This window comes from Amblyraja radiata, chromosome 5, assembly GCF_010909765.2.
Source record: "Amblyraja radiata isolate CabotCenter1 chromosome 5, sAmbRad1.1.pri, whole genome shotgun sequence".
NCBI lineage: Eukaryota > Metazoa > Chordata > Chondrichthyes > Rajiformes > Rajidae > Amblyraja > Amblyraja radiata.
Window position 1 is genome coordinate 91,322,990 of NC_045960.1, and position 20,150 is coordinate 91,343,139.

General features: G+C 43.5%; 1 protein-coding gene across 2 annotated transcripts in view; it reads left to right on the forward strand.

The window, feature by feature from the left end:
* pcnx2 (pecanex 2) overlaps positions 1-20,150 on the forward strand; it is a 222,972-nt gene that overhangs the window by 91,669 nt on the left and 111,153 nt on the right. For both annotated transcript variants that reach the window (XM_033021735.1, XM_033021734.1), the window contains exons 14-17: positions 8,354-8,525; positions 10,730-10,840; positions 15,120-15,211; positions 18,900-19,009. In XM_033021735.1, the coding sequence (XP_032877626.1) occupies positions 8,354-8,525; positions 10,730-10,840; positions 15,120-15,211; positions 18,900-19,009 (485 nt within the window). The remainder of the gene's footprint in view (positions 1-8,353; positions 8,526-10,729; positions 10,841-15,119; positions 15,212-18,899; positions 19,010-20,150) is intronic.

A 20,150-nucleotide genomic window follows, 5' to 3' on the forward strand; every position in this document is an offset into this window, starting at 1 on the left:
ATTGCAAGGACATCAAGAGATTTGTAAAGGAGGAAAATGTTAAAAATAAAGTGTTACTGTGTGACTTAGTTTACAAGTACAAGAGTTTTGCATTAATCTATTTTTAATTTTGCAATGGAGAGAGAATCTTGTGCTGACAATGGATAAAAAAGCAACTTAGTTTACGTTGTATTGCACACAATAAAATTATAGCTGGAGCAAGATAGCGTTATAGGCTTGTCCTTCTGAAATCTGACCTTTTACAAGTAGCAACACTGCTTGTCACATTGGGCTATGTATATTTAGACAAAGGGGTTACAGAATGGATTGCCTCAACATCAGGATTTACAGCATTGCAATATAAATTTATACAGAGACATTGCTTTGAGCCACTGCAGTCTGGTTAGGAATTAGAGTTTGTGAGATCTGTGCACTTCCCAAGGCAGCTCAGTTGAGCATGATGGGATCGAATGTGATTTCTGCTCAAAACAGACATTAATACTACCAATGCTTACAAAAGATCCAATTTGTAACAACCCAATTTGAAGCTTATTTTCGCAATTTTCTGACGCTCGGCAGATGCAAAATCCAAGGACACATTTACAGCAAGTTACTGCCACCTTGTAGTGATGGGCTCCCCTGTAAGGTGTGGGTCATGGCAAGGTGTGTGGGGAAATAATTAAGTCCAAAATAATGCATTATGCAAGTTGATACACATACTGGCCCTGTAATCCGAAGAAAGCTGCGATTACACAGATGTGCACCCTCCAAACATTGGCACATTTACAATTCTGTACACACCCCTGCACTGAGTTATATCTCAGCTTATAGTACTCTCATTTCTTGAACAAAGGTGTATTACATAACTTATCTTACTTAAGTGTCTCGACGCATAGTCTTGGCTGATACACATGGTGCTGTGCCTCGGCACTGCAAACCATTGGAGATGTTGTCTTTTGAATGAAAAATGGAACACTTCTTATATAATGTATATGATCTCCAGGTCTTATTTGAAGACAAGCAACTGAGCCAGTGCTTATTTCGCACTTAATATTAATTAGGCCAAAGGAGATTTATCTGAGGAACGTTAGCAACAATGTCCTTCAACTTTGATGATGACCCTGCAGGAATCTAAACTATCTTACTTTGAGCTAAGTATGACTAGCTGGTTGGAAAGTTTACTAAGGCTACTTGATCCTCCATGATATTGAGTGAGTGGGCAGATGCGTCGCAGATGCAGTTTAATATAGATAAATGTGAGGTTATCCACTTTGGCGGCAAAAACAAGGGGGCAGATTATTATCTCAATGGGGTTAGGTTAGGTAAGGGGGAGGTGCAGCGAGACCTGGGCGTCCTTGTACACCGGTCACTGAAAGTTGGCATGCAGGTACAGCAGGCAGTGAAGAAAGCTAATGGAATGTTGGCCTTCATAACAAGAGGATTTCAGTGTAGGAGTAAAGAGGTTCTTCTGCAGTTATATAGGGCTCTGGTGAGACCACATCTGGAGTATTGTGTACAGTTTTGGTCTCCTAATTTGAGGAAGGACATCCTTGAGATTGAGGCAGTGCAGCATAGGTTCACGAGATTGATCTCTGGGATGGCGGGACTGACATGAGGAAAGATTGAAAAGACTAGGCTTGTATTCACTGGAGTTTAGAAGGATGAGGGGGATCTTATAGAAACATATAAAATTATAAAAGGACTGGACAAACTAGATGCAGGAAAAATTTTCCCAATGTTGGGCGAGTCCAGAACCAGGGGCCACAATCTTAAGGGCCTGTCCCACGAGCATGCTCCTCCACGCGGCAAGCGCGACGTAAAGGGCCTGTCCCACCAGCATGCGCCTGCATGCGGCAAGCGCGACCAAACCAGAAGCGGGGGCTGCGCGGAGGTTGATTGAGTGACATGAAGTTCGAGCGAAGTCCGCGGGAAGTTCGCGCCTGACGTATGGCGTCGAGGCGGCTGCGGGCCGGCAGGCCGTTGCCGCGCGGAATTTTTGAACACGGTCAATTTTTCGGAGCCCCGCGCGATGTCGGGACCAGCTCCGCACAACTCCATACGGCTCCAGCGATCGAAGTGGGACCGGCCCCGCGAGGCCGTACGGCTCAAGCGACCATGTTAGGTCGCACTTGCCGCATGCAGACACATGCTGGTGGGACCGGCCCTATAGGTCGCGCTTGCCGCATGGAGTCGCATGGTCGTGGGACAGGCCCTTTAGAATAAAGGGGAGGCCATTTAAGACTAAAATGAGAAAAAACGTTTTCACCCAGAGATTTGTGAATTTATGGAATTCCCTGCCACAGAGGGCAGTGGAGGCCAGATCACTGGATAGATTTAGGAGAGAGTTAGATAGAGCTCTAGGGGCTAGTGGAGTCAATGGATATACATCAATGATTTGGATGAAGGGATTCAAAGTAACATTAGCAAATTTGCAGATGACACAAAGCTGGGTGGCAGTGTGAACTGTGAGGAGAATGCTATGAGAAAGCAGGGTGACTTGGACAGGTTGGGGGAGTGGGCGGATGCATGGCAGATGGCGTTTAATGTGGAGAAATGTGAGGTTATCCACTGTAGCAAAAACAGGAAGGCAGATTACTATTGAAATGGCGTCAAGTTGGGAAAAGGGGAAGTACAGCGGGATCTGCGGGTCCTTGTTCATCAGTCTATGAAAGTAAGCATGCAGGTACAGCTGGCAGTGAAGAAAGCGAATGGCATGTTGGCCTTTATAACAAGAGGAGTCGAGTATAGGAGCAAAGAGGTCCTTCTGCAGTTGTACAGACCCCTAGTGAGACCACACCTGGAGTATTGTGCGCAGTTTTGGTCCCCTAATTTGAGGAAGGGCATTCTTGGTATTGAGGGAGTGCAGCGTAGGTTTACAAGGTTAATTCCCGGATGGCGGAGCTGTCATATGCTGAGAGAATGAAGCAGCAGGACTTGTAAACGCTGGAGTTTGGAAGGATGAGAGGGATTCTCATTGAAACATATAAGATTGTTAAGGGTTTGGACACGCTGGAGGCAGGAAACATGTTCCCGATGTTGGGGGAGTCCTGAACCAGGAGCCACAGTTTAAGAATAGGGGGTAAGCCATTTAAAACAGAGACGAGGAAACACTTTTTTTCACATTGAGTTGTGAGTGTGTGGAATTCTCTGCCGCAGAGGGCGGTGGAGACAGGTTCTCTGGATGCTTTCAAGAGAGAGCTGGATAGAGCTCTTAAAGATAGCGGAGTCAGGGGATATGGGGAGAAGGCAGGAATGGGGTACTGATTGGGGATGATCACATTGAATGGTGGTGCTGGCTCGAAGGGCCGAAAGGCCTACTCCTGCACCTATTGTCTATTGTCAATTGATATGGGGAGAAGGCAGGCACGGGTTATTGATTGGGGACGATCAGCCATGATCACAATGAATGGCGGTGCTGGCTTGTTCAGGGCAGTCTCACAGGCCCAACTGTCTTCAGCTGCTTTCTTAATGAACTTCCTTCCACCATAATCTTAAATGCGTGCATGCTTGATGTTGATTGCACAACGTTCAGTTTCATTTGGCGCTGTGATTATGAAGCATTCCATGCTTGCATGCAGTAGGACCTGGACATTCAGGCTTAATAAATGACGAGTAACATTCAAGTCACACAAGTGCCAGGAAATGACTAACATTAAAAAAAGTCTAATCATTCAACAACATTGCTATCAGTGAATCACCCACTGTCACCAACTCAAGGGCACTATTGACCTGAAGCGTAGCAGACACAGCCGTATCAATATTGGGTTTCCTGCATTGCATATCACACTCGATTCCCCAAATCTTTTCCATCGCCTGCAAGGGGAAGGTCAGAAGATGATAGTATACTCTATCCTTGCCTGGCTGACCACAGTTCCACTGAAGAAGGTCGATACTATTAGCACAAAGTAGCTAGTCTGCCTGATGCCCTATCCATCAACTTAAACAAATAGTCCCTGTACCACACATGTTGAGACTACATGAGTATCTGCACGTTATGCTGCAAAAATTCAGCTAGACGGCTTCAAATCTTAAATCCACTATTTCCACTGTCTAGACAGGAAGGCAACAAGAACTGAGAAGGGTTTCGGCCCGAAACGTCGCCTATTTCCTTCGCTCCATAGATGCTGCTGCACCCGCTGAGTTTCCCCAGCAATTTTGTGTACCCAGGCAACAAGAACGTTGTGATTGCCAACCATCTTGAAGGTATGGGGACACAAGAGACTGCAGAGCCTGGAATATGGAACAACAAACTACTGGAGGAACAGTGGACCGAGCAGCTTCTGTGGGTGGAAGGGATTGTTGATGTTTTAGGTTGAAGCCCTGCATCAGGAGCAGGTGTGGGGAGTGGTGAACCAGGGATGGTTGATTGGTGGACAGAGGAAGAGTGAAGGATGATAGAAAGATGGAGGCAGGTGGTAGAGGGCAGGGAGTGGAGTTGGGAAACAGAGGCAGGTGGATGATAGGTGGAGGCAGAAGGAGTCAGGTGGTGTGGGGGTTGGAGAGGTGGGTGGGTGCGGGTAGAGGATGAAGGTGCCAGATAGGAGGATGATAAGCAGGAACACAAAGGCTACCTGTGTTAAAATCTGATGAGTAAGGAAGGTGATAGTGGGAACCATTAGGGGAAAGGTGAAGGGCAGTTGGAACCAGATCGCGAAGGGGAAATATGATGGGTAAAATAGTTGGATGGAAGCAGGAGGTTGAAGAGGATGAAAGGGGATGATGCAGCTTTGGAGGTAGGGTGTGGGAAAGGAACCTTGAGGTTATCCTGCGTCAGATGCCATTGTAACGTGGTAAGAATATTACCATTCTTCAATATGACTGGGTGAAAAACCTGGAACTCACAACCTGACAGCACCGTAGATGCACTTTCACCACAGAGAGTGCAGCTGTTCGTCATCACCTTCACACCTTCATTCAAGCACAAATAACAGGAATTGTATTTTATAATGTTGCCCATAATCCATCAACAAAATATTCCAAAGGATTGGAAATGCAACTGTTTTGGCCAAGTGAGGTTTGGAGGTTTGTGGTCTTGGTAGAAATCAAACTGAGCACCTTTGAGTGGGTTAGTGAGTGAGTGTTGCTTGACTGTACCATCAATGACACTTTCCATGTCTTTGTTGGTGACTCAGAGCAGACTGATGTGGCAGTAATTGGCTGCATTTGATTTGTTCTGATCTGTCTGGATAAAATACAACTAGGCAACATTTCATCATCAGTGATACCCAGGGTTACTCTGATTGCCTGAAACTACTTCTGAACCACAGACCTTCAGTATCACAGCTGGGGTGACATTGAGACCAATAGTTGTTGCTGTTTTTAACAGCCGCTGCCATTTCTTGTTAAGTTAATTAGCTTCATTGCTAATCAACCTCAGCCTCCTGCTGAGATCTATGGCTTTAGTGGATCTCAGCAGGAGAGAGAGAGAGAGATAGATAGATCGCACGTGGCTAAAAGTGGTTGCAATCATTTCAACTTCTCAAACAATGGATCTCTCCCACTCAGCCGAGGTATTACCTTTAGAAAATTTGTTTGGTTAGATTCACATGAGAGATTATGTCCCAATTGATCTTGCATATTTGGCATAGTTGATTCGGTGTTTTCTGAGGATGAAGTATAAGAATTAAGATGTTTAGAAGAATGAAGTTTTACTGATAGGGTTTGAATGGGAGTGAACCAAATAATTTTGAGATAAGGCATTGTAGATTTTATTTTACCAGCCAATAGCAAATGGAACAAGTAAAGCTAAAAGTCCCAAAATACTTTGTTGGGAAGACACAACAGTGGGCATGGGTTTGGAAAGAGAGTTCAAGCAGCTCCAGAACCATGGTTTGAAGAGGTTTCTAAAGGCATGAAGAGATGCTGAGGGTGTTTCAGATTCCTGGGACAGGACAAAGGCTTTGGCACCAATTATGAAGATAAGGAAAGTGGAGGATTACAGATGAGTGGAAAGCATGAGCTGCAACATAGACCTGGTGAGGTTTGCGGAGACATGGTGTGATTCAGGGAGAGCAAAGTACGTAGTTCTATAGTATATGCAGTCAAACACAGATGCTTCACTCAAAGTGAACCTCAACTCTCACTTCTTCATTTATTTTAATTTTAATTTTAATTCCTTCCTCTGTCTTGTATCCGGGTTTGCCTCGTTATAATCTGTAGTTGTGGGTTCTGCGTTCCCCACTTTTAAGCAATTGTGTTGTAAACTGGGAACAGAGGTTCCACACAAGAGAACAAAATAAACCAATAGTTGAACCAATGGTAGAAATAAAATGCTGGAGAAACTCAGCGGGTGAGGCAGCATCTACGGAGAGAAGGAATAGGCGACGTTTTGGGTCGAGACGTACCAGATGTTTCTTTAGTGTTGGACATCAGAGATGAATCCATTCCATTTGGCTTGCCTTAGCCCCAAAGCACCATGTACTACTCAAACAGCACAACTGATTTTTGTTTTGCCAGACATCCAATTGAACAAACTTAACACCTTCCCCTTTCTGAACAATCCAAATCCAAGCAATTTTGTGCTCTGTATCGAGGAATTTGGGAAGATGGGAGGGAGGACCTGCTTTAATAGTAGGGACAGAAGATCATGGCTATAAACTGGTTGGAATAGATGAACATGGCTAATAGCTGGTTGGGACAGTTGAAAATGACGGGACAAGTAACCAAAACTCTTGGAAATTTGTCCACCCAGGGATGGTGCAGCTTGTGTTATGTCTAATATTTCTTGTTTGAGTTGCAAGCACTATAGAGCTGAATGATATGTCTCTTAGCGCAGTGGGGTGGGAAGGATTGCTGTTCACGTGCTCCTGCCCATGGTGGGGAAATATAATAAACACTAGAGACAATGCCTGTAACTGTGAGTTCCACTCTTGATCTGCTGCATGCTTACAGGGCAACGTCCACCTCCTTCCGCAGGTGGCAAATCTCAAGAAACGTGTTTCACGTGACAGGTTTCCTGACAAAGTGGTTGGTGCATTTGATTTAGGAACAGAAGAAGGCCATGTAGTTCATTGAGCCTGCCCTGATCTGATAGTAGGAGAGTAGGAGTGTGGAATAAATTGAACGGGGAATTAAAGCAATGCACAAACATGAATCATTTTAAAATGATATATAAAAAAATAATTTTCAAGGGGTACAGGGATGGAGGGGATGGTTGACAAGTGGGGGTTAATGTTTATCTATTGCTTTACTATTGTTTACTTATGTTTGGGTACTTCAGATATGAAGTTTGTATGTGCATAATAGTTGTATGTATATATATGTCTGTAGGTATTATGGGAAATTGCCTAGGGTATTATTATTATTAATTAATTGATTTTTAAACATGGTAGAAGTGTTGGGGAAAAGGGGTGAGATTTAATAAGTTATTCTTCTTCTCACTCCTTTTCGAGCTTGTACAGACACATTGGAACTTTGCTTTTGTTCTTTTCATTGCTTTGTAAATATTGATTCTAATGTCCAATTGTTTGATAATTTCGATTTTGTTACTATTAATGTCTTTAATGTCTTTACTTGTTCGGAATACATAAATAAATAAATAAATAAAATAATAGTCACCTCAGCTCACATTCCCACCAACTCAGTTGGGACTCGATGGGCAAAGGGCCTGTTTTCATGTATGTCTAACCCAAACCAAACTAAACCAAACCAAACTAAATTCCAATAATCTTTCAACTTTATCTGTTCATCTCTTCATGTTTAAGACTGACATCTTTGAACCATTGATCAGAAATATCCCAGGAAGCTCTTTACAGGAAGGCTGTCTCTGAAAAGAAAGAGAAATGTTTTGAGATAATTGTGGCTAGTATACATAGACACCCTAGTTAACACATTTTTTTTATCTGTGCTGGCCCTTTGGAATCGTTTTCCAACCACAGCTGCAACATTGGAAACTCTGCAATTCTATTTCATTTTGAGTAGTTATCCAATTTCCTTCCAAAACTTATTGAGGCAACTCTTAATACCCTTTTTTTACCAGTGTATTCCCAACCATCACAACTTGCTGCATTAAAAACAGATTCTCCTCATTTTCCATCCTTGGTTCTGTAAGTCTGTGTCCTCCAGTTACTGACCATCCTGGCAGTGGAAACAGCATTAACTATTAAAGCCCATCATGACTTTGGTACTTTTATTAAATTACCTCTGATCTAGGAGAATATCCCAGCTTCTCCTGTCCGTCCATGGAATTAAAGCCCACTGTTCCAGGCACCATTCAAATCTCCTCTTTTCGAAGGTACGGCATCCAGAATTGGTGAGAATACTAGCAGAGGTTAAACAATTAATTTTTTTTAAATCTACGTTTTTTAATGTAATCTTTGCCATGAATCCAGTGTGTTTTCTTAACTGTCTATGCTTTTCCTCACGTTTCTCCTAGGGGCACAATAGAATTGTTGCATACAGCAGATCTATTTATTTTTCCATCTGCTGTGGCCTTGTGTGGGTTTTGGATCTCGGCAGTAAATGCACTCAACTCCCATCTTCTACTCTGTATGGATTTAGATTGATATCTCCAGAAAACTTAGCAACTGCAAGAGATTTTATTATTGGTGAGCCAACATCTGTTTAGCCTATAAAGTGCTTCAGTGGTAATTGTGAAAAGGAAACTTCACGTCAATATGAAACTCAAGGCCATTGGCCTGGAACATTAACTCTGTTTCTCTCTCCACAGATGCTGTCTAACCAACTGTGTATTCACAGCTCTCCTTGTTCTTATTTCTGATTTCCAGTATCCCAATTTTTCTTTGATTTTCAGTTCAGATTTGAAAGACTGCTCAAGATTAGTTTTAACAAATCAGTGTAGATGCTGTTTTAGACTGAAAATCGCCACAAAATTCCGGAGTAACTCAGTGGGCCAGGCAGCATCTCTGGAGAAAAAGGATGGGTGGCATTCCCAAGGATGGAACACTTCTTCTGACTGAAAGTAGGGGGGGTGGAAAACTAGAGATAGGAATAGGCCAGAACAAATCAGGGCTGACAACAGATGACCAAGGAAGGGTGGAACCCATAATGGCCCATTGTTGGCAGGGGAAGAGATGGTAACAAAGGGATACAAGGATGCAAACTAGTAGGACTTCTAAGGTGGCGTGTGGGGGGGGGGGGGCGGGGTGGGGGGGGGTGGGGGGGGGGGGGGAGAGCGAGAATGCAGGGGTTACTTGAAATAGAGAAATCACTGTTCATACCACTGGGATGTAAGCTACCCAAGCGAAATATGAGGTACTGTTCCTCCAATTTGCATGTGGCCTCACTCTGGGAAAAAAAGCAGTATCAAATTGTAATTTCACAATGTCCTCAAGGTTATTAAGAAAATACACAGCTCAGTGCCCAAAGACATGGGAGGAGTTCCAAGGTGGAAGTGAGGATGCTACTGACAATGGCTCGCCAAACATGCCCAGTAGTCTGGGAGAAGTACTGTATGCTATTATTGACGATGCCTGTCATTTCCTATCTATTGCTGCAAGCTATATGTACCATTCCATCTGATTCCATAAATATAAATACAATTTTATTGCATTCAGTATTATCTGTAGCTTTAGGTATTAGAAGGAGCTGATGTCCATTTGATTCTACACAAAAACGGGATAATATTTTTGTACAACCAAGTGACGTCTCAGATTAAGGATTTAGCTTTTAGTATGAACTTTGTAATATTGCCATGTCTTCTGAAATCAGTACCACTGGGACTTAGAGAGGGAAGTAGAGGAACATTTTTTTCAGAAAATCAATACAATTTCCTTTTGTGGCAAAAGATATGAACGGACGTTCCTTGGGGAAGTGCGGAGAGATGTTTATGACTGTAATCAGTAGAAATTATTCCCAGAAGGCAGAGTCAAACCAGATGAACTGTATCATGTTCAGTAATTTGTTTTTGGGAGTATGGAATAATCTGTAGTTGTGGTTCTGCAAATAGTCAGATTTGTATGATATTCCTACTACATCCAAGGATATTTTGAATCTAGCCCCCACTAACTCTACAATTCTCAGATCCCATACTTCCGTTGTGAATGTCCCCAACAACAGGCCATTGGCAGTCGAGCTGTCAGCAACATCTTGTTGACTAATCACATGGGATCTTTCACACTCTGAGGGAGAAGGCAGAGCCTCGTCCAAGTGAAGACAATACCAACAGAGTACCACTGTCTTCCATCAGTGCAGTGATTGCTCAGTCCTGAGCCTCATTATTGCCTATCTTCTGGTGCAGTTCTGCCCTGAGCCTGCAAGACAGTCCATTAGTGCTGTCTTTCCAGAGGTGCAACACTCTCTCAGAATGATCCTGCGAACAGTGCACTGCAGAGAGCTGGAGAGCATAGATAGGTGATGTTTTGGGTTGGGACCCTTCTTCCAGGAACAAGGGTCCTAACGCATAACATCACCCATCGATGTTTTGCATAGATGCTGCCTGATCCACAGAGGTACTGCAGCACTCTGTGTTCTATTGTGTAAACCAGCATATACAGTTCCTTGTTTCTGCCTTCTATTCCTGTTGCCTTTGCTAGGTCCTTCTTTTAGGACCGCTAAGGTCCTGTTACCCTTGCCATGTCTCCTGTTCTTGTTGCTATTGCTGTGACCTCTTCTTGTTGCACTAGTATCCACCTCTTTTTGTTCTGACTGCGTCCTCCATTCCATTTGATCTTGTGTCCTTGTCTTTGTTGCTCTTGCTGTGCCATGGTTTCTGTCGTTTTTGCCGTGTCCTCTCTCCCTGTTCCCTCTCTGCATTCCCGTTTCCCTCAAGGTGTTTTCTCTTGTGTTTCAGGGTTCACACAATGCTTCCCTCTCATTTTCCTCCTGGGCCTTCTTCCACAGATTAATACTTTTGTTACGTATTTGCTGGAACAAGTCGACATGCACATCTTTGGTGGATCTGGTACGTACCCTGAAAATTTTCACTTTTAAGTTTAAAATATTTAATAAACATGTAAAATAAAAATTATTAAAATGTGTATCGAGATATAAATAAATGTTACTATATTTTATAAACATCTTTTCTATAAACAACTTGCTTTGCACAGGAGTATATAAATTTTTCATCAAACCATTGTAATTAGCACACCATCTGTTTTGACAGACCGTGCAGTTAAGTTTTCTTGTGTCAGGTAGACTTCGGTCAGGGAGAAGAAAACCAGCCAATGTCCTATTGTGAATTGTCACTGAGCAAGTTAGTAGACATCAGAGGAAGAGCAGGAAAGACCCAGTTGAGATGCTGCATGTGCTCAAGTACTGTACACAGGCTCACATTGAAAAATGGTTTCTTGGGACAGAACTGACATCTGTAAGATGTCAAGCATCACTTAGTACCTGGGGTGAAAACTGACATTTGGCAATGCAAAGGATTGTAAGATATTTAAAAGCATGAAGTATTTATGTAAGAGAAAATAAAAACAAACTGGTTGAAAGGTTAATAACCCCAAAGTTCAGATGTGTGAAAAGTGTTGTCATGAGAACAGATACGGTGGAACTAGAGGAGCTAAAAGAATAGAGGGCAGTTCTTGCAGGAAGCTGGGTAAAAGAGCTGTTGTTGAGATTTTCGTTGCAGTCCATGAGCTTTTCAATGAATGCTCATCGCTAACCTACTCTCTGAGATGGTGATGAAGAAATTTACAAATGAAAAAGTGTCAGACTTGCAGAAAGTGACAGTGAGAACTGGGTGGAAATTGACACCAAAGGCTTTACAGATACATTACAGGTGCACAACCTTTTATCCGGAGTTCCGGAAAGCGAAAAGCTCCGAAAACCGGACATTTTTTCCAGGATGTCGTCTGCACACCAAAGCTCGCGTTTGGCGCCAAACTTGACCCGAAACGACCCACGGTCAACCTAGGTCTGTACTACTGTAGCGGCTGCCTCCTCCCCGGAGACCGGGGAGACACTTAAACATCTGTAAATCATTGCTTAAATAGTCAGTTAGTTTGGAGGGCTTTTATGTGAAAGGGGGAAACTTTAATTCTTAGTCCCCTACCTGGTCGGAGAGGCGGGGAGCGGGCAATGCCTTACCGGGTCGCCGTGCAGTAAGCTCCGGAGCGCTGTGGCCGCTGACTCCCAAGATCGCGGAGCTGGGGCTGCGGGCGTCCGGTAGCGGGCGGCGCCGGTTGTAGCTCCGACCCCGGCAACTCTACCCCTGGCTGCGCGGTGCTCCAAATCCAGCGCGGCCCGCGGCCGGACGCCCGCAGCCTCAGCTCCGCGATGTTGTGTGTCGGCGGCCACAGCGCTCCGGAGCTTACCGCACGGCGACCCGGTAAGGCATTGCCCACTCCCCGCCTCTCCCACCAGGTAGGGGACTAAGAATTAAAGTTTCCCCCTTCACCCCCCCCCACCACATAAAATCCCTCCAAACTAACTGACTAACATTTAAGCAATGATTTACAATGATTCCCCGGTCTCCGGGGAGGAGGCAGCCGCTCCAGACTTTTCAAGCCGCCCGCGCTACCTACCTAATCTACGCTAAAAATCTTCCATTCGAAAATCCGAAAAATTCCGAAATCCGAGAAGTGTCTGGTCCCAAGGCTTTCGGATAAAAGGTTGTGCACCTGTATATGCATGAAAAAATATATCCAATGAATTTTAAGAAAACTAGACCTTGATAGAGTAAAAGCCAATGTATGTAAAGCAGTGTATGTAAGTAATGTATGTAATAATGGATGGATGGGATTTATATAGCGCCTTTCTAATACTCAAGGCGCTTTACATCGCATTATTCATTCACTCCTCAGTCATACTCGGTGGTGGTGAGCTACTTCTGTAGCCACAGCTGCCCTGGGGCAGACTGACGGAAGCGTGGCTGCCAATCTGCGCCTACGGCCCCTCCGACCACCACCAATCACTCACACACATTCACACACATTCACACACAGGCAAAGGTGGGTGAAGTGTCTTGCCCAAGGACACAACGACAGTATGCACTCCAAGCGGGATTCGAACCGGCTACCTTCCGATCACCAGCCGAACACTTAGCCCATTGTGCCATCTGTCGTCCCGTAAAGCAGAGCAAAGCTGTTAGGGAGGAAGTCTGAGTAGGGCTGCACCACATTTCCTACAAAGAGACAGGCAGAGCTTGAACCCATGCGTCCTCTGATAACTGAAAGCTTTAATTTGAAGGAAGTGAATGAGGTTAAAGGAGAAGATGTTCACTGTACAAACAAATTCAGCCTGGTGAAAGAGGACGACAGTTGACAGCGTCCGACTGGGCTTTTGTTAAAAAGGAAGCTTAGAACCTTCGACGGTGTAGAGGGATTGGACATCCATACCAAATGGTTAGTTGGGGGTCAAGAAACTGTCAAATGGGCAGCGGGGCATCAGAGGTGTCATAACTACAAGTGAAAAGAGAACCTGAAAAATAATTGAAACAAGCAAAAATAAGTAAAGTCTGTGGGAACATGTGCCTACCAGAATATCCTGCTTGTGGATTTTAGCGTAGAGATAGGAGTGGTTAGTGTAATTTGTGATTCGTGAAATTTGTGGTTGGTGTAATCTGTGGTGTGGTGTAATTAGTGGCAGGAAGATCTCCAGAGGTCAGTGACCAGATTTCTAGGAGACATGTCCTGATCAACAGGTTGGGTTTTGGTTTGCAGAGAAATACGAGGAGACACCAGAAACTGCAGATGCTGGAATCATGATCAGAACACAAGATGCTGGAGGGATTCAGTGGGTCAGGCAGGATCTGGGGAGGGAATGGATAAGTGAACTTACAGATTGGGACCTTTCTTCAGACTGACAGGAGTAGAGGGGGGAACTCAAAAAGACAGGTGGAAGAGTGACAAAGCTGGGTAAGTGATATGTGATGCAGGTGAGAGGGCGTGATTGGCATCTGGGTAAAGACAGGTCAGCAGTGAAAAGGAGACAAAAGGCACTCAAATAAGGAAAGGAAAGGAGGAGTGAAATCTAATAGAAACATAGAAAATAGGTGCAGGAGTAGGCCATTCGGCCCTTCGAGCCTGCACCGCCATTCAATATGATCATGGCTGATCATCCAACTCAGTAACCTATACCTGCCTTCTCTCCATACCCCCTGATCCCTTTAGCCACAAGGGCCACATCTAACGTCCTCTTAAATATAGCCAATGAACTGGCCTCAACTACATTCTGTGGCAGAGAATTCCAGAGATTCACCACTCTGTGTATTTTCTCATCTCAGTCCTAAAGGATTTCCCCTTTATCCTTAAACTGTGACCCCTTGTTCTGGACTTCCCCAACATCAGGAACAATCTTCCTGCATCTAGCCTGTCCAAACCCTTAAGAATTTTGTACGTTTCTATAAAATCCCCCTCAATCTTCTAAATTCTAGCGAGTACAAGCCGAGTCTATCCAGTCTTTCTTCATATGAAAGTCCTGACATCCCAGGAATCCGTCTGGTGAACCTTCTCTGTACTCTCTCTATGGCAAGAATGTCCTTCCTCAGATTAGGAGACCAAAACTGTACGCAATACTCCAGGTGTGGTCTCACCAAGACCCTGTACAACTGCAGTAGAACCTCCCTGCTCCTATACTCAAATCCTTTTGCTATGAATGCTAACATAACATTCGCTTTCTTCACTGCCTGCTGCACCTGCATGCCTACTTTCAATGTTGGAGGGATGTGGGTGGAAAGGGAGGGGAAAGAGGGGAATCAAAAGGAAAAGGTGGTTGGTAGATGAGTGTGCTGAGGAGGGGAAAGGACCAAGCTCCATCCTGGGAAACGGTCGGCATGGGTAGGTTGGGCCGAAGGACCTTTTTCCATGTTGTATGACTATCAACATAATCTTGGAAATTAGTGATGAATAAATGTAGAGAGGGTAAGAAGCCTGATGGACTGATCGAAATTGATAAGAATTTATGCAAAAACAGCTATTAATAACCAAACATTTGCATTTATTTAGTGTTTTTAACATAGTAGGATGCCTCAAGGCAAGAAAACAGGAGAATTCTGATCTCAAGCCAAGTCCAGTGGCCAAGAAATGTGAGATTAAGGAGCCTGAGGACGCAGTTAAGACATGCATAAAATTAAATGAGCTTTTGAGATGAGATGTACTTCATTTTCAGACCTCAGGATACGTGACCTTTGAGAAACCACTAATCTGTGTTAAATGGATAGAATAGTTTAGTGATTGTAGATAAATGAATGAAGTTTTAAAATAAAAAATAACGGCCGTAATAATTATGTTTTTTTTCAGCTGCAACAGGACTAATCTCATCGCTCTACGGCTTTTTCCGCAGTTTACTTGCTGTATGTCTGCTGTATGCTCTGTGTATTGGCACTGTAAAGGTAAGCAATTATCTGGACAGTTGAGTTGCTAATTTAACCATGCCTGAGTTACTCCAGCATTTTGTGTCCATTTTTTGTAACCAGCATCTGCAGTTCCTTGTTTCTACTCTAGTTTTACCCTTTGTCTTATTTCCTTTCCTATTGCTACCATTCATATGTGCATCAAATAAATGTACATTAGGAGGTTGTAAACCAGAGGATTGGATCAAGTTGTAAAATATAATTAAAACAAGGAATGTAAAGAGAGAGAGATTGTAAATGAGGAGTTGTGAACCGGCCTGGTACAAATTGGAGAGTATATATTTGAAGTTGAAATATGAATGAGACATCATGTGAAAATTGTGGAGTGTAAGTAAACTGGTGGTTAAATCAGGAAGTTGTAAATCAAAAAAAATAAATTGGGTTGTAAGTTGTACAAAATAGTCCCTTTTTATGCTCTGAGTTGTGTTTAACTAATTTGTTCGTACATTTTGAATTTTTGGCAATATTATGGAAGTGATGGAATTTGCAAAGCTCCAGTTTCAACTCTGGCCGGGTGATGATCATGGTTAGACATAGGCAGAGTGTGTGGCTACTGCTATTTTTGCTGGTGTGAGGTTTGGCCTCATTGGTATCACATTACTAAGCTTGAGCCGCTGGGCAGGAACATGTTGGTTCCGGAAGAAGGAAAGCAGCCAAAAGCAACATCATGGTTGTAGTCTCGAACATAAACAAAACAAATATGCCAAATCACTTTACTGTCAATTAAGTACTTTTGAAGTGCACTCATCATTGCAGAGTAGGAAAAGTAGCAGCCCATTCACACCAATACCCATAAACAGCTTAGATGGGGCATCTTGGTCGGCATGGATGAGTTGGACCGAAGGGCCAGTTTTTGTGCTGTATGATTCTAGGATTCTATTATATTGATCTAATACACATCATTGTGATCTTCAGGGCTAAAATTTGCCCATTAGACAATAGACAATAGGTGCAGGTGTAGGCCATTCGGCCCCTCGAGCCAGCACCTCCATTCAATGTGATCATGGCTGATCATCCCCAATAAGTACCCCTTCCTGCCTTCTCCCCATATCCCCTGACTTCGCTATTTTTAAGAGCCCTATCTTGCTCTCTCTTGAAAGCATCCAGAGAACCTGCCTCCACCGCCCTCTGAGACAGAGAATTCCACAGACTTACCACTCTCTGTGAGAAAAAGTGTTTCCTCGTCTCCGTTCTAAATGGCTTACTCCTTATTCTTAAACTGTGGCCCCTGGTTCTGGACTCCCCCAACATCGGGGACATGTTTCCTGCCTCTAGCGTGTCCAAGCCCTTAACAATCTTATATGTTTCAATGAGATATCCTCTCATCCTTCTAAACTCCAGAGTGTACAAGCCCAGCTGCTCCATTCTCTCACCATATGATTCCGCCATCCCGGGAATTAACCTTGTAAACTTACGCTGCACTCCCTCAATAGCAAGAATGTCCTTCCTCAAATTAGGGGACCAAAACTACACACAATACTCCAGGTGTGGTCTCACTAGGGTTCTGAACAACTGCAGAAGGACCTCTTTGCTCCTATATTCGATTCCTCTTGTTATAAAGGCCAACATGCCATTCGCTTTCTTCACTGCCTGCTGTACCTGCATGCTTACTTTCATAGACTGATGCACAAGGACCCCCAGATCCCGTTGTACTTCCCTTTTTCCCAACTTGACGCCTTTTAACTAGTAATCTGCCTTCCTGTTTTTGCTACCAAAGTGGATGACCTCACATTTATCCGCATTAAACATAATCTGCCATGCATCTACCCACTCCCCCAATCTGTCCAAGTCACCCTGCATTCTCATAGCATCCTCCTCACAGTTCACACTGCCACCCAGCTTTGTGTCATCAGCAAACTTGAATCCCTTCATCCAAATCATTGATGTATATTGTAAATAGCTGCGGTCCCAGCACCGAGCCTGGCGGTACCCCACTAGTCACTGCGTGCCATTCTGAAAGGGACCCGTTAATCCCTACTCTTTGTTTCCTGTCTGCCAACCACTTCTCTATCCATGTCGGCAGTCTACCCCCAATACCATGTGCCCTAATTTTGCCCACTAATCTCCTATGTGGGACCTTATCAAATGCTTTCTGAAAGTCCAGGTACACTACATCCACTGGCTCTCCCTTGTCCATTTTCCAAGTTACATCTTCAAAAATTTCCAGAAGATTAGTCAAGCATGATTTCCCCTTCATAAATCCATGCTGACTCGGACTGATCCTGTTACTGCTATCCAAATGTGCGGCTATCTCATCTTTTATAATTGACTCCAGCATCTTCCCCACCACCGATGTCAGGCTAACTGGTCTATAATTCCCCGTTTTCTCTCTCCCGCCTTTCTTTAAAAGCAGGATAACATTAGCTACCCTCCAATCCACAGGAACTGATCCTGAGTCTATAGAACATTGGAAAATTATCACCAATGCATCCACGATTTCTAGAGCCACTTCCTTAAGTACCCTGGGATGCAGACCATCAGGCCCTGGGCATTTATCAGCATTTAGTCCCATCAATCTATCCAACACCATTTCTTGCCTAATTTCCGGCCTGGTTTGCATTTATTGACCAACACCACCACATACTCTACAAAGGTACTGTAAGCTTCCATTTTGAACTGCTCATTGTGCTTTGATTCAACTAAGTAACTTAATCAACCACTTCAGACAGCAAAGAGACAATCTCTCTGATATAGAACTGGAGAGTCAGATGTCGACCTTGCCAGGGAAGTATGACAGGCCGGTCAAAGACAAGAGGGCATAGGTTTAGGATGAGAGAGGCAAAATTTAAAGGAAATGTGCGGGGCAAGTTTTTTCTACAGAGAGTGGTGGGTGCCTGGAATATACTACCAGTGGTGGTGATTGTGGCAGTTATGATAGAAGTTTGTTAGTATTCAATGACATGTTGAATCGCAAATGAATGAATGTCAAATTTAGCAAAATATTGACAATTAGCCAAAGACCTGTTGGTTCACCAAAACTGTCTCTTATCATAATGGCCAGAGCACTTTTGTCCCGAAGATTAAATAATCTGCTGGCAATGTCATAGACTGGTATAGATGCAGCATGGAAACAGATCCTTCAGTCCACAGAGGTCGCATCAACCATCCATTTACATCAATCCAACTTTTAAAAAATAAAGAGGGGGTGGGGGAAAGCATTTTGGAAAATTTGACACTGACCTCATCAAGCTGTTGAAACCAGTTCGGGAGATTACAGGGGAACAGGAATATACAGTAATTATTAGGTTCATTAGGAATGTGTGCACATGTGCGTTTAACATGCCTGACAATAATGGTCGAATTTAAACTCCCAGTCCTGCTATTTCTTTCAAAAAGAGCGTCAGCAACCTCCGTGCCAACAGCCATCACATTTGAGAGGCTCTTTTATCTGAGCGAACAGAGCTGTCTAATATTCAGTCTGTTCTTATCCGCCGAGAGTTTAAACACATCACCCAGCCCTCCGCAGTCTGCTATACTGGCATAATCTCTGTTATGGGGAAGCTATTCAGAACTTTAACTATTTTAAAGACCTCGGTCAGCTGTAAGTTGCTGAAACTAAACAAAATATGGTCCTTGAGCCAAATGGAATAGAAAAATGAATGTTGGAGCTTTGAATTAAACAAGTGAGGATGTAACGAGAGACAATATATTTCTCTTTGTATTGCAGGGACCTTGGGATGCTCAGCATATTCCAACCCTATTTTCTGCTTACTGTGGATTGCTGGTTGCTTGTTGCTATCACCTCAGCAGACAAAGCAGTGAGCCCGCAGTGTTGGTGTAAGTCTTTTTAATCAGAAATCTCACGCTATTTGATGATTGAGGCATTAAAGTGGGTTCATTCAAATGAATCCTTGATCACAGCCTAGTTTGCAGATATAAACCACTAATGACAAGATCAATGAGAATGTGGAGTAGGGTGGATCTGTAATTGACCCAAGTTGGTCTGCTATGAACCCCTCTGTCAACAATGACTATGTGGTTACTTACAACCTCCCAGGTTCCTTACGAGCAGAACCATATTCTTGTTATTTTAGTGTAGTGAATAAATGCATGTGAATAATTTTTCATGTATTATTGGGGGGTATAATGCTGTTGATTTCTACTGAAAACAAAACTAAAAAATTAAGGAGATTAAAGCAGGAGGAGAGCTTGTGACGTGAAGGCTTCTATTAATTATATGCCTGAGGGACACAGCTTGACCAGACACCTTATTTTGAAGATGGAGTGAGTACACATGCAAATAACAAAAGTGATTAAATGTGCCTTTAAAATCCAGAGATCTAGCCCTCAAGATACCATTGAAATATGTTATAGTTAAAAGAATGTAATAAATAGCTCAATAAATTGAAACTAAAGCCAACCATTCAAGCTATATCGACTCCACCATTTAATAAGATCATAGTTGACCTTTCACAGTCATTTTCCTCCACTATTCTCTTATTCCATGATTCCCTTATCTATCTATCTATTATTATATAAAACTCTGTGGCTGCCACCTGCCGTCCGGCTGCCTTTCTGCCTTTTGATTTGTTCTATCGTGTGATGTCACAATGCCCAATACTCGCAGATGTCCAATCGGAATGGCCGATGCTCGCAGATGTCCAATCGGAATGGATCCATTTACATGTACGGCTGCCGGCTGCATTTCTTCCTTTGATTCCTTGCCACGCCGAATCCAGACGCACAATCGCCGAGATCTTTTCCATTTCGGTAGAGATTTCACTTTTCTTTCTAAGTATCCGCTCCTCATTACATTTCGTCGTGTTTAAGTACACGTTTTTAATCAAATCCTTCTCCCCCACCCCCCAATATTTCAAAAATAAACTGGCTTCTCACCCATAGAAGCAGCCATTTCGGTAGACATTTCACTTTTCATTCCAACTATCCACTCATTAGATTTCGTTACGTTTATGTCCAC